The sequence below is a fragment of the Acanthochromis polyacanthus genome, chromosome 22 (genome assembly GCF_021347895.1).
Source record: "Acanthochromis polyacanthus isolate Apoly-LR-REF ecotype Palm Island chromosome 22, KAUST_Apoly_ChrSc, whole genome shotgun sequence".
NCBI classification, from domain to species: domain Eukaryota; kingdom Metazoa; phylum Chordata; class Actinopteri; family Pomacentridae; genus Acanthochromis; species Acanthochromis polyacanthus.
This window is the reverse complement of record NC_067134.1, coordinates 12335825-12351400: the sequence shown is the minus strand read 5'-3', so window position 1 is coordinate 12351400 and position 15576 is coordinate 12335825. Positions and strand designations below refer to the sequence as shown.

The 15576-nt window shown below is 40.2% G+C and overlaps 1 protein-coding gene across 1 annotated transcript in view; it reads right to left on the bottom strand.

The window, feature by feature from the left end:
* Positions 1 to 15576, bottom strand: part of nlgn4xa (neuroligin 4 X-linked a) — a 158714-nt gene that overhangs the window by 79471 nt on the left and 63667 nt on the right. Inside the window, exon 3 of the mRNA XM_051943089.1 lies at positions 12977 to 13129. Within this exon, the coding sequence (XP_051799049.1) occupies positions 12977 to 13129 (153 nt within the window). The remainder of the gene's footprint in view (positions 1 to 12976; positions 13130 to 15576) is intronic.

Here is a 15576-nt window from a genome sequence, read left to right as displayed (position 1 = left end):
AAAGTTATTGTATTATATTGTAGTATCTTCCGTCCTTCCCATCTCCAGTGTCGTCTTATGAATAACTCTGATATCTATCAATCATTTTGAAGGACAAGGTTACGGAGAAGATGCATGTGCTTTCTTGAAAGTGTCTGTTTTTATTTAATAATCCCACAGGTAATTGAGAGCCCAGGTACTTCCGGCTGACTGGTGAGCAGCCGTTTTGACATCCTCTCTTCACATCTGTCTCATTTGTGAGAGATTTCCCTCTCAGGGTCATTGACTCATCGAAAGTAAGCAATGTACAGCGTCAGTGTCACAAGAGAGATCTCACATTTTTCCTATCATGCTTTGACAGCCTGAAAGTGATGCAGAAAATATGATTTGTCAAAAAGAAAGCTACCAAATGATACAACATCCTATTTTAGAAGATGTACCAAAGTTCTAAGGTTGAGAAGTAGCCATTATTTCAGATCTTTAGAAAAAGACTTTGGTTCAATACCCAGTGGAAATTTCTACCTGAATCAATCGAGAGCACAAAGTTATTGGGAAAATGTTTACTTGAGTAACAGATTAAGTCAGAAGTAATGTCATTTTCTCATAGACTTCTAAAGAATTTTATGTCTTGTTGCAACCAGAGCAGTCACCTCCTGCTGGCTGTTAGAAAAAATACAAGTTTAAGGCACTTCTGTATTATTTTTCATATCTGAGGAACACGTGAATCTGTGGTTTTAAGACAGAACAAGGACTGTTTGATGTGTTTTTTTGTGTTTGTGTCATGTCTCTGTCTTTGGAAACCAAACATTTCGTCAAACATCGCTAATTTTGTTTGAATTTTGTCATCTCGAGGTTATGTAGATACGAGGTTATGTTTAAAAAATATGATGTACTGAAACTGTAAAAAAATTCAAAAGTGACACTAAAAGGCCAAGAATGTTTTTGTGCAATACCGAAAAGAAAAGAATTGTGTGATGACAAGAAGACAGCCATCTTATTATGCTTAACAATAAGGGAAACAGCAAGAGAGCCATTGCTAACTGTCTTGAAATCAACAAACAACATCTATTAGAACCTTAAGGAGAAAACACAGCAAGAACTACAGAAAAAGAAGCAGAAAACAGCAATCAAAGTGGTCTAATAATTATTTCCAAAGCTGTGTGCTACTTCATGCGTTCTTTTAAACTGTGCATGTTGTTATGTTCGAATGATGTATGAATGATGTTAAGATGAATAAAATGCTAGTTCTGTTTCAAAACACCACTCACACGAATCAATTATGTGAGCAAAATGTGGGTAAGCTGAGTTTAATCTTTTTTTCCCCTCTCATTGGTTTGTAGCAAACAGAGAGTAATGCAGCAACACATCCCCATCATTAGTCACCTCACGTCCGGCCACAATGGAAAGTGGGGGGCTAGAAGGACAGAAAATGGAGAGGGCCATGTGCATCTGACAGACACCAGAGCAGAGTAAGGACTGTCACTCTGGCTTCGATGACAACTTCCTGATGCCAAATGGCACTTGCCGTTATCCAAGAGACCTCAGCCTGGCACCTCCAGCACCCCAAAGCTGGAACCAGAAACTTTACACGCTGATGAACCTCTGCAAGATGCAACCTGTGGGCCATCCTGCAGATGAATGGGGCCTGTTTCTGATGCTGCTCAATAGCTGTCCTCCTGTAATGTTGTCCTTCTTGCCTCCAAAGTGTGCAAACCCCAACCTGAACTACTGAGATTTAGGGAGACACTGACAAAGACCTCTGCATTAAAGGTTTAATATTGTGCAACACACAAGTTGCAGAGAGGCTGTTGGAAAGGATGCACTTAGCATTAGATTGCCAAGGTTCTCATTCTGATCCCTATCTGGGGTTTAGCTAATAAAATCACATTAATTTAAGACCCTTTCTGATTTAAATCTACTGTTTTTTTTTTAACCTTTTCGATGGAGACGTAGCAAGTTTTGTTTGTCTTGAATTTGATTAAATTCGGAGTATGAAATCTGAATGCTGTTTTCATAGATAATACTTCAAGTCTGTTAAAGGTAATTGAATCCAGGGTATATGCTTGACGACTGAAGAGCTCTGCGATGCATGAAAAATAATCTGTATTTGCTCTAAAAGAAGACGCGGGAGTTTGGCTAGCAATAGGCACCTTCTGAATAAAATCAACAATTTTAACCTTTTCGATAGAGATGCAGTGAATTTTCTTTGCCTTGAATTTGATTGAAGTCAGAGTCTGAAATCTGAAAACTGTTTTCCCCGATAATCCACACTATAAATCTATTAAAGGTATTCAATTGAATGAAGTATGCTCACTTGACAACTGAAAAATCTTCTTCTCTTAATGAAAAAAATACATTCTTGCATCTCCTCTACAAGAAGACAAAAGAAGTGGTAGTTTGGCTAGCAATGGGAACCATGACAGAGACATCTATGACACTTAATGCCCTCCGGAGACGGCTGAAATGTTTTAAATAAAGCATCCTGATGCAAGTTGTGCTCTGCTCTCCAATTCTGACACGTGGCAGCTGATGTAAACAAAATGTTGGGCTGAGAAAAAAGAAGATACCGCTATTTTTTTTTTTTTAATTGCAATTGGTCCCAGCTTTCCTTAGGACAACATTAAGGAACTGATCCTGTCAAACTGCAGGCTGGAGCTTTATCATGCGTATATTGTTATGTATCACTGTTTTTCTGCAGTAGAGAAAAGATGACTCTAGATCTGCACAATCTAAAAGAAACATTGGTATACAATTACATTTAAGCTATTTCAAGGCATGAACAGTTTATTTTCATGGAGATGAAAAGAAATACGTTACCATGATGAGTTTTGGGGGGTGTAATCACTTCATTTTTACTGAAGGTTATGTTTTTTAATTAAGCTTGTAATAGATGTTTGGGGGCTACCAGGGAGAAGCTCCAACTTTGAAAACAAATTCTCACTAACCTTGAATAAAATGCAACTTGTAAGTAATTCATCCCCGCCTTATTAAAAACACCAGCAACTCACACATCCATCTTGCCATCGGTTGAGTAAATAACAAACCCTTGCTTGGTGCCAGACTTATTCTTTACAGTCTGAGCTGAGTCATGCAGGACAGTCTCCAGTTGCAGCTTAATGTTTGCCACAGAGAGCTGGTGCACACTGTTCTGCAAATAACAAGGAAGAGAAAGCAAGTTTGGTCGGCTCTTTCACCGCTGTATCATTTTGTCCATGTGCTGCTGTTGTACCTTTCACTCGACCAGAGGAATGTGAGCTGAGAGAAACAGTGTAAGTGATACAGCCACCGACAGCTGTCCAGCAGGGTGTGTGAGGTTAATACGGTGAAGGCTGACGAGTGTCTGATGACTTTTCACACTCCTCTCAATCAGGCTGTCGGCACGAGCACTATTGGAGGCAGCTCAGCCTGCAGAGCGCACTGTCCCTTCACACAAAGTGTCTAGCTTCAGCCCCAATGTCACGCTGTTCGCACACTTACTGTGCTGGCCGGCGTCGCACATTAGCACCTCCCCAACAGCAGCTGGAGGTATCAGCTTGAATCATCCGAAGTGCAACACCCAGGAATTCAGTGATGAGGGGACCGCTGTGTTTATGGGCATTTAGCAGGCCATTCTCACTCTGTCAAATCCATCCATCCTCATTTTCCTCTCATTGGATGTTCTTTTGTCATAAATTGTCATTGCAGGATGAATGAATGTGTTCAGAATATATTAGCGAGATGCTTGTTCTTTCATGGGGCAACTCTCACCCTCTCGTGTGGAAGAACTTTGGGTTTTTTTGCAACTCGATGTTTAAGTGGGGAACTAGCCTCATTTCAGTTTCAGTTTATATCCCAATTAATTTTCCTTCTCTCAACTTGAGCATCTTGACTTATTAGACTTTGTTGTAGCAATGTCACTGTGTGCCCAGATCTCATCAGTTCAGTTCTTGGTTGAACAGTTTACCTCCATTGTTATTAGGTAGTTGCTAGAGGTACGGACCCGTACCCGTAGCCTGTGGCCTACGGATACGGCACTTTCCATTCACGTGACTCCCGGTAGACGCTAGAGGTACGGACCCGTAGCATTGGTACTACAGGTACGGACCCTAAACCTGACCCTAACCTTAACCTTTGCTTACCTTTCAAGAGTTTGCAGTGGTTAGCAGCTTCTTGACCCGCGAGACTCGCGTACGGGTCCGTATCTGTCTGGCAAATGGAAAGTGCTGTATCCGTAGGCCACAGGCTACGGGTCCGTATCTGTAGACACGACCTTGTTATTATTCCACTTTCACAGCTGCTGGAATGGACTTGATGGCGCTAACTCTCTACATGTGTGCAGTTGGTTGTATGTTTATATTCTTGTAGCGTTGTTGCTGTCAACAACAATTTGCGGGATTTGCCCCACAAATCGTGGGCTAAATGCTGCTGTGCACGGAGAATAAGACTGCAAATTTGAAACTATTTTCTCAACCAATTGTTGGCAGCTTGATCAATCAATATTCAGTTATTTGCTAAAAACTAAATGAGGTCCAGTGGATCATGTTCTGTATGAAATTTGAGCTATTTAAATCATTGGACATGGGATGCAAGCTTTAGATCAGTGATCATCAACTGGCGGCCCGCGGGCCGAATCTGGCCCGCCAAACCGTCCAATCCGGCCCGCGACTGGATTCCAAAATTGTGAGGATCAAAGAGAAAATATCATGTGGTCCACACTATTAAAGCAGTCAGTCCAGTCATTATTGAAGGATCTGTTTTCCACATCAACTTTTCGTTTCGTGGCCTTAGAGAGTGCCATTTTACCCGTGTTAAGAGGCCTTTTCCTGTCACTTCTGCGGTGTTTCTTTTTCAAGTGCTCTGTGAATAAAGTTGACTTGAGATGAGGCAAAATATCTCTATCACTCCTAGTGGTTGACTGTGGTACAGGTGATAGGAGCACTGACTCATAAAGGCTAAAAATGCCTTCAGTTTTGTAATGAAATGGAAAAAATATAAAAAATAGACATCAAATAATAATGTTATGCCAAAATTCGATTTTTGTTTAATTTTTGTTTGAGGGTCCGGCCCCCAAAGTGACTGTCCGGTAAAATTCTGGCCCTCTGGCAAATATAGTTGGTGACCCCTGCTTTAGATGGTTTCATCAGCAACTTGGCTATATGATCACTGCCATAGCAGAGTTTGGTTTATCTTGAATGCTTAAAACCTGATTGGAGCACATTAACCAACACATAAGTGTTCATCATGGTGCCCATTGCTCTCTATTTGCCAACACTGAATGACCCGTCGTCCAAGCAACCGCCTCCTTTGTTTCCGACTGGATTAAATGCAAACTCCTGCCTTCCATCTCATTAAATGGTAAGATATTCCTCAAGGTGGTACTACAGCTAATGTACTGCACATTATCTGATATGTGTGCCTTAACATTTAAAAATGTTTTAACTGATTAAAATGATGTTGTCACCCCCAACCTGCATGTGATCATTGTGCATCTTTGTATTGAGTCGGTGGGCTTATATTATAGCCACTGTAGACAATTTTTGTCCCTCAAAGCAAAGCTAACAGCTGAACATATGACAGTGTAGGAAACTTTAGAGAAATCTTTGTTCTTCAGTGCCTGGCTGTGACTAGCTCAGTACCAATCACCAACTGGTTTTCACTCCCATGCCACTTTTCTCTTGTTTTCATCTCACAGACATATCAATTTCAGCAGCTAATGGACACATTTCCACAGCAGTGTGTGTTAAACTGTGCTTTCATTTTAAAAGCTCACCACCAGGCTTTGTCAGACTTTCACAGTATAGGATGTGACATGTATTTGTGGCCGTTAAATGACCTATTACGTTAAGATCCCTGTTGATCTCCGCCAAACCCATCTGCTCAGGTCTATTTAAAAATCTGCCTTCTTCAGATCGCGATGCAAATTGACGGATTTATGTCGGCAAGGTAATTCAGCCTAAGTGCAGCAAGTCAATGAGGTCCACATGAAGCAGCACCTCTCCAGCATGTTGTCAAGATAATCAAGGCCTGTTGTTGTGCTGTGGAGTTCCTGTTGACGGCCATTCTCGGGGCACAAGTGGTTCACAGAAATGAGGACAAAAAGAGGCAAATCTGTCATTAGCTGGCATTGTCACACCTTACAAAGACAGAAACAAGAACTCCTCTTATATAAAATCGATAAAATTGCAGTGAAGACACAGGATGTCTGACAATCTCAGTTTTCTCACAACACCACTCTATAGCATACCCGATACGAACAAAAGGACCAGAATGACCTGCGCCGCGCAATGCTGTTAAGTTTTGTCTTAAATTTTCTTACTTTTCTGCCACAGATGACTTCCCCTGAGATGAGCACGACAAAAGAATCTAATATGAGCTCACTGGGTGCAACTACAGTGTGTCAATTACTGGAGCTGGAACAGAGTTTTCTGTTAGAGCTGCATATATGTTGCAATTTGGGGACGGATGTGTTTTTTTTCCACGTCAAACTCCGCAACCCAATAACGTCCCCATGTCTACATTGCCGGTCTGGTTTTCCTTTTATTTCCCCTTCTCCTTGCTCTCTTGTCTTTATCTGTATTCTCATCTGCATTCTCTCTCACTCTTGGCTCATCACTCTTTTCCTCTCCGCAGTGCACACTTTTCCAGAACACCTTTTCCCCCCGGCTCTCAGGCAACTAAATATAGTGACTGGTGCAGACAGCTCGGCCTTATAACAAATGGTAAGCAGAGCACAGCAGAGCAGAGAGACGGCGGCAGCATGTGCATAGAGATCTGGTGTGGCTTCACTTCAGTAGACAATGAAGCACATGGAAGCAGAAAAAGCACACGGCAGACACGTCCGATTTACAGCTGCAAACGATGGACATGAGGCGAAATTTACATCTAATGCCAGAATCTGTGTTCACTGTAAAAACCGTCAAACCATGACACTAAAAATCTGTCTATTCTAAAACAGTCTGATACAGTTTATATAACAAAAAAATCAATGAAATAAATAAGTTATTCAGGGAAAAAAAAGTATTTTTTTAGTTTTGTTTTCCCTTTGAAAAAATATATTTCCCTATTCTTGCACAGTTTTTTCAATGACAAAAAATCAGTTGTTTTTTTGCATTTAGTTCTCCAAAAGAAAATACAAATTTTCACAGTTAAATGTATGTACTGCTGTGCTGATACCGGAAACATGCTGTGAAAAATATAGTTGTACCTTGAGTTAATAATGGACATATGCTTTCATATTTGCAACAGCCATAACCACAACTTTTGCATATGTCATGCTAAAACTACATGTGTTAAATGTTAACTACATTAACTGTTGTGCTGGTCATGGAAAATGCTGTAATATTATAACAGGTCACATAAACTTTATTTTATAGGTATCTTCATAGAAATTTTCAAGTAAAACAGTTTTCTTAGAGGTTAAAACCTTTTTTTTTTTTTACAGTAAAATATGGAATGTAACACTTTTTTAATATCTTAAAGTCAACAGTATCAATACATTTCTTTACCATAAATGAAGTAAATATTTTACTGTAATTTCAAAGTACTGTTCTGGCAACTGCAACTGCAGAAATGTTACCATGAAAATAACTTTGTTTTCTTTTTTTAACAGTGTATAACTGTTGTTGAAATTGTGTCATTATTCCACTGGAATAAACTACAATTGGAACAACTGGAATTAGCTACAGTTGCAGCAATCATATGATTATTTCAGCGCTCGATTTAGACGGTCGCCAGGTCGCCATTTGTGACTAAAAACCGATTTTGGTGACCAAAAATGACAAAAAAAACACACTGGTTAGGGGCCCAAATATTTTGATTTGGGCTACTGACCTCCAAATCCAAGTTTCAGGAATGGCAATTTTCCGCGGATCCGCGGATTTCCGCCGATTTAATTTCAAATTTAAACACTTTATTGTCACTGATGTTAACGTCGTTAACATCGCGAGACTCCGTCGGATCCAGAACCAGCCCAGAATGTGGTGGCGGCATCCGGAGGACAGCACCAACTGAGCCTGAGCACCGCGAACGGAAAGCACCAAGCCACCGGAGCTGTCATTTTTAACTCGGCGGGTCCACCGGCTGCTCTCCCACACAGACTGCTCAGACTCCCCGGCTGGCTAGCTGTCCCCCGCTAGCTGCTCGGCTAACACCTGCCGCTCCTCGCCGCTCATCTGCCCGGGACAAACCGCACCTGTTCCGGCTGTCAACGTCCCAGTCGCCCGCTAGGAGCTCCGGACAATGCGCTGCTCATTCGTGGGTGACTTTTCACGGCCGTGGGGGGTTTTAAGGCACACTTTGCCCAGCGACCAGTGATAGCTCGGCGGCTCCAGCTAACAAGTTGACGTGGAGGAGGAACTGGATTCCCCCCCCCCCCCCCCCCCAAAAAAAAAAAACAAACAAACAAAAAAAAGTAGGATTAATTTTTTTGGCCACTAAAAGTTGATTTTGGCTCCTAAAAATGTCTAAATTGATGTATGTTGGTGGCCCAAAAAATGTCATTTGGGCGACCGGACCTCTCGGCCTTAAATCGAGCGCTGTTATTTGATCCTGTTTGAGTAATTTTTCAGAAAAAACACTCATAATTCTCAGACTTGAGCTTCTTAATTGTGAATATTCATTGCTTTCATTTCGTTTTCGTTTCCTTTGTGACAAAGCGATTTAAAAATTGGACAAAACAAGGCATTTGGGAAACTCTCATTGATGTTTTTAATCATTTGTTAACATTTTAGAGGAAATAGCTACTTTCTTTATCCAGAAAATAAACAACAGATTAATCATCAACTGTAAACTCTACAGAGCAGCATATGTCTGTCGCTTAATGTACTTTAGATGCAGTGCCAGAAATGTGAAGAAAAAAAGCCGAATTAAGTAGCACCAGTTTAAGGATGAAGTGATAAATTAATTCATTTTTAGTCACTCTTTATCAAACATGTCAAGGATTACATTTATCTGGCTTTATACAGTATATTTTATTGCATCTCTGGTCATAAATGGTCATACTATAAAATGTGACACAGCAGTGTTTGCACCATTCCAGACATAAAACATGAAATGTGCTAAAATGGAAGTTGCTGCAGAAATCAGTGTTTAAAGGAACAGATTGAGGTCTGTAGCATGGTTTGGGGTTACTTTGTGGCAGCTTAAACAAATGTAATAACAGAGACATCGTGCTGTCTTTAGTTTTTCTTAAGGTTTTTAATTAACTGGAGAAAAACCTTCTCAAGAATAATCAATACTAATTCATAGATCGACAAATATTCTGGAATTCTTGCTTCAGCACAATCAGCATTCACTTGTTTAAAGCCAATTTAAATGCATCTTCTTGCTGGCTGAGATGTTAATACTTAAAGTGGTGAAGAATCGTTCTATTACTGTGCATTTAACTGTGTGGTTTCTATAATAAAAAGTGCACATGAGCTTCAAGTTATTTTTCGGTGTCCAAACTGATTTGATGAAGCCATTTTAGATCGACTGTATGACCGGATACACGGTTGGCTCAGCATCAACATCCAGGCCTATAAACGCCACTCCACTTTCTATGATATTTACTGTCTCCTGTAAGTCTTCTAAACATTACAAGATAAATCACAAAATATACAGCAGGACGTGCCTTATAAAATATGAAATATAATCACAGCTGCTGCTACCCAAGTCTTGTCAGTTTTATTCAGTTGGTTGTATTTATCTTCTAAACTTCTGCACATGAACTCTAGAAAGATATTTTACCATGTGGAATTGATCTTCTATCAACTTGCTCCTCTGTGACCCATTTTTGAGCCATGCTGCATTTACTCTCGTGATAAATTATGCCTTATTTTTCTCACAATCTGTCTATTCAGTAAACACTGCCTGCAGTTCAACCGAATATTCAACTTTTTTTTTTGTCGCATACTTTTTATTCATAGCGCAGTCAGTTCTGGTTTCCTGGTTGCACTCAGAAGTGCAGGATTTTTCACTGGATCTGTTTCATACAAATTACTAAATTTTGGGATTAATAATCACAACAGAACCGCCTCCTATGCTTGATATGTTCAAGGGATGTGGGAAAGTTGAACATCAGACAATTTTGTCTGACCTTTTTTTTGTACAGTTTCTGGCTCCTATAAATTTTGCCTTTTCAAAGGTTCAACATTACAGTCTTCATTACCATTATGGGTCTTATCACAACACCAAACATAATCTGATTTGCCAGATACAAGGGAATAGATGTTCACAGTAGGATGTTTTGTGCCACAATTCAACAGAAAAGCAGCATTGCTTAACATTTAAAGACCAAAAACTAATTAAAGCTGCAAGCAGCATTGGTCAGGTCCTTGCATCCTTGCTGGTCAGCGAATCAAAGCATGTCTACCAGGTGGTTCTGCAACTGAGAGTGTATTTCAGTGTATCTGATGAAGGCTGGACGGTGATCACACATGTAAAGTTTCAGGCAGATTGGAGAATGTACAGGCTCTTCAGACAGCACTTCCTGTTTTATGGTGAGACATCCAAAAGGGCTTCAGAAATGCATTTAATTCGTCTTTTGAAGACAGTGTAATAATAAACCCATTGGTTCCAATAGGGTCTTTGAACCCTTGGTGCTCGGACCCAAACTACAACAGCATTACTAAAAGCCCTTTCCTGGCTGTAGTAACTTTGTACCCAAAGAAATTTACGTACCACAAACCAGGTCAAAAAAAAAAAAAACTTGTCTATTTAGCTTTTTAACCATTGCAAAGTAGGTGCCTTAACTATAACCTTTGCCTTTAAACTATTAAGTAGTTTATTTACTGCTAGTTTGCAGACTTTGACTTTGCTTTATAGGTATTTTCTCACATTTTACCTTTGCAAATGTGCCAAAAAAAAAAATGGGACCACTTTTCAGGGTCTTCTTAAACAGCCCTGCACAGGATCGTAATTTATAGCCGCTCGTGAATTCAGCAGCATCTTTGCCCATTTATGCCGCCTATGTTCATAAATATCCGACTACATTCATGCAAAAAAACGGCACTTCTTGGCTCAGGCTCAGTGAATCTGCCCCAGGGGGATGAACTCCACTTCCAGTCACCATTTAGGCTTCAGAGGCAGTTCATTAATATGAGATTTTTATGAAGAGAAAGACAGGTTCATGCCAAGTTCGAGGCAACTGCTGGTGAAACAGGCTTTCTGAGACACAAGTGCTTTTCAGCTGTGGTACAACGTTGAAATGTTCTGAACGAAAATGGCCACAGTAGACGGATTTCAATATAGAGTGCCTAAAATTTCTTTCCCTAAAAACATTTGATGCTATCAGCCTCCACTCAGACATCCAGAAGCCAAACTTTTATGTCAAAGGCAAGATAAAGTATCCCCGTGTGAGCCAGAAACTACTTTCATCTTACAGAGGGGGAACAAAATATGATGCACAGTGGAGATCACAGCGGATCAATTTTCCAAGGATTTTTTTTTTTGCTGCTTGATGTTTGATTCTCCAGAATGATTAAACTAATTGAAAAAAGCTACAAGTGCAAAAAAGAAATCTTTGTTTAATTTGCATGTGCTTATCTTGTGCCGTGGGGGTCATTTAAGGCGGCACTGAAACACAGCGGTTTTGTTATGAGGAGAAGAATGCAGGAAAATGTAAAATACCTCCTACACCGTCATTAGTGGCTGATCAAAAGTAGGAAAAACAAAAAGCATGTTAGCTGGAGGCGGAAAAACCCCAGAAGCCATGTATGCAATCAAGAGCGCTGCATCAAATACACTGCCCGTCAAAAAAAAAAAAAAAAATTGGGACATTCTAATATTTCATTGGACCGCTTTTAGTTCTGAGAATGACACATGTTCACCGTGGCATCATTTCAATAAGCTTCTGCAAAGTCACAGCATTTATTTCTGTCCAGAGTTGGATTAATTTTCGACCAAGATCTTATATTGATGATGGGAGAGTCGGAACGCGTCGCAGTCTTTTCCAGCACCTCCCAAACATTCTCAATGGGACTGAGGTGTGGACTCTGTGGAGGACAATCCATGTGTGAAAATGAAGTCTCATGCTCCCAGAACCACTCACTCACTGTGAGCCCCCTGAATCCGAACACTGTCATCTCAGAATATGCCTGTGCCATCAGGGAAGAAAAACTCCATTGATGGAAAGACCTGGTCATTCAGTATATTCAGGTAGTCAGCTGACCTCATTCTTTGAGAACATAACGTTGCTGAACCTGACCAACCCCAGATCATAACCCTAACCCCCACAGGCTTGTAGCCACGAGCCATGATGTGTGTATCACTTCATCCGCCTTTCCTCTCATCCTGATGCGCCCATCACTTTGGAACAGGGGAAATCTGGACTCATCAGACCACATGACCTTCTTCCATTGCTCCAGAGTCCAACCTTTATGCTACCTAGCAAACTGAAGCCTTTTTTTTCCTGATTACCCACGCTGATCAGTGGTTTTCTTATAGTTTGTTACGACCACATTTGTTCTTGAAGATGATTGTTCGCTCGAATCTTTCAGGTTTTAATGATGTGTTGGATGGTTCTTAACTGGATTTTAGTAGTTTCAGAAATCTCCTTCGTTGTTTTCTTTGCTGGATGCAAGCCAGTAATTTCACCCTTCTGAGACAGATTAACATCATTTCCATGACCACAAGATATGTCTTCCAGCATGATTGTTTCAGAAATAAGAAGCTCCTCACTGCATCAGCTATCGTTAAATTAGTTGCAGCTGAAACACATATATCACTGCAGTAATTATCCAATGAAAGGCCCCTACCTAATTGCTTAGTTAAATCCAAGTGGCGACTTTTTAGGATGGGCAGTGTATCTAATATGAGTGCAAACCTGCATATGTTTGCCCTGTTAGAATATTGTAAGTCCATGTAGCATTCAGTCTGTAAGTCCAGTTTAATTAAAGAACTGTAATGTAATGAACTGTAATAAAAAAAAGAGCTTCAGAAGGATTCCGCCATCCACCAGCAATGTTAGCTCCAGCTTGACCTCAAAGTCATTAAATCAGTCACATTCTGCTACATTCAAAGCTAAGATCTTTGTACTCACCCAGAACTCCAAGCCGGTAGTTGATTGTGATGACGATGACGTTGCCGTAGCTTGCCAGGATGCTGCCGTCGATCATGTTGCCGGTTCCCTCCATGTAGGAGCCTCCGTGGATGTAAACCATGACCGGCTTCAACCCATTCTCATCGTGGATATCTGCAGAGAAGAATTAATCAATGTGCTGCAGTGCAAATTTTGACAGCATGCATTGACGGATAAGTAAATCCTCGAGAAAGACATCCTTTTAGCGCAAAATTTACAATGAAAAACTGTCAAACCATGACAGTAAAAATCAAAAAGATTGCTTTTAAGAGCCTCGCATTTTAAGACATCTGAAAATTCACCACCAGCGTCACAGTCTGGTTTTACTTCCACAGTCTTCCATTTGGATTTGGGTCAAACTGGCACTTTCGGAAGTTTGGATGTGTAAAACATACCATTAGGCTTCATTTCATACTTTATAATTTTTTGTTCATTTTTTTTAAGGCCTGTTTCAAAAGAAAATAACAGAAAATAGATCCAAGACCCAGCTCACATTTGACAATATGAATTACTGTCAAACCAGTCTTGTTCAACTGGCCAAAATAAAGTGCAGTTTTGGGAAGTTATATTGAGTTTGCTCCTGTTTTTCGTAGTATTTACAGTTCATTTTGACCCATAGCACAACAGATGCATTGCAACAATGATTTTTTTCATCATGAAACCTTTTGTGAGCTTACAACATATTGTTTTTGTCCATCATAAGCAACACAAGATATAATTTGTGTCTATTGTACTAGTATCAAGGTGTGCTTGTGTAGTGAAGTTGTGAACAAAACATCTCAGAAAAAAACATTTTCCTGGATTTCATTGCTTATTAATAAACTCCGTCATGGGTCACTAATGGTGTGAAGCCTGTTGGAGAAGGAAAAAATAACAGGCTAAGAAGCCTGTATGATGCTGATTTACAGGTGCATCATTTAGTTTGGGGGTTCACCAGAGAGTTTACACGTTGTAACGCTCAACAAGCACCTTATTATTCTCATACAGTGCATTGCCGCAGCACTTCTTTTCCCTTTGTCTTTTTAATGCTCCTATCTTGAATTGGTTGTGTATCGGATTCCATGAGTAGAGCTGTTGACTTTTAACAGACTTGAGAGATCAACCAGAACCAGAATCAGATCCAGAACAAGCATGGACTCCTGCAGAAGTCTACATTACAAATATTTACAAATATATATACCATGTTTCACATCTGACCTGGAGTAGTTTTCCTAATTTGTTAAGTAAATGTGGAAAAGCAATGTGTTTTATGTCTGCATCTGGCAATGATTCATCACCATAAGAAACATGTTGATTCCAGCAGAACAGTGGCCTGATGTTGTCTACAGTTATATGGGGAAAAAAGCCCATATAAAGGTATCAAAATTGCCATGACTAAAATTAGCCGGTAAATATCAACATATTAAATCTTGCGCATCACTGTAACGTTGAGTATAGCAAACAAGAAGGTCTGATCAGCTCATTCCCAATTTCTGAATGTTCCACAGCACACTGTGATCAGAGTAGGGCTGGCAAACAACAAATAAAAGATGGAATAAAAATGGTGCCATTGATGTGAAAGCTAAGCCAATCAAGCCTTTGATAGTTTATTACCTATTATTGATGAATATGGAGCAGAAAATTGCAAAAGAGAAAGTTTATTTTTCAAAACATTTTGAGGCCAAATGTCTTCCAATTCTGGAATTATCCTAGCCTAGCCACGCTAGACCAATGTTCTGAAGGCACAAGGGTCTAGGGCCGCTCGACAGGGAGGGAGACGGGCTAAAAGGTTGTCTTTCAAATCACTCTGAAGCAATTGGGTAGGTATACAATCAATCAGCGCAACGAATAGGCTGACGGAGTTCCTGGAGCGCCGGTGGATTGTGGCTAAGTCCCATTAGCTTCCCAACCAGCGGAGACAACTGGTATATTAAGGATTTGCCATATCCCGTCGGCATAAGTCCAAATACGTCTTTCTTCTCAATGAAACACTTCAGTGCCGTCCTTTGTTTATCTTTCAAGTTGAATTTTAGCTTCAAATCTTTAAGGGCTGTGGCCAAAGCCGAGTCGAAAGATAACTGTTTATTGTGCGCCGGTTGTTTCTGTCAGAATCGTCACGCCTCTGTCGTCACTTAGTTACGCCCGCCTTCTGACTCTACACTTCATGGTGATTGGTCCGGCCAGTTTTAGGAGAATCCAGCCTCGAGCCTTATGGAGGGTAACTAGACCCACCCTGGCAGAGAATTAAATTCGTTGCCGTGGGTTGTCTAGCGCGGCTAGGCTAGAATTATCCAGTTATTAAATTAATATAAATAAAAATACAACATTTCAGGTAAAATTCCTGCCTGAAAAACACAATTAAGTACATAAATATTAGCAGAAATATATAGTGAAAGTGTTAAAGTAGAAATTCTGGTTTGGTCCTTCTGTCTGATATATTATTATGTATGACATCACTGTTATTAATAGAGAAGCTTTAGTGCAGCTTGTTACTGTTGTAGCTGCTGCAGATGAAGATAGTTTAAATTACTATATGTACAGTTTACTACGCAGATAAATCTGAGGACTCATCACATGATCGA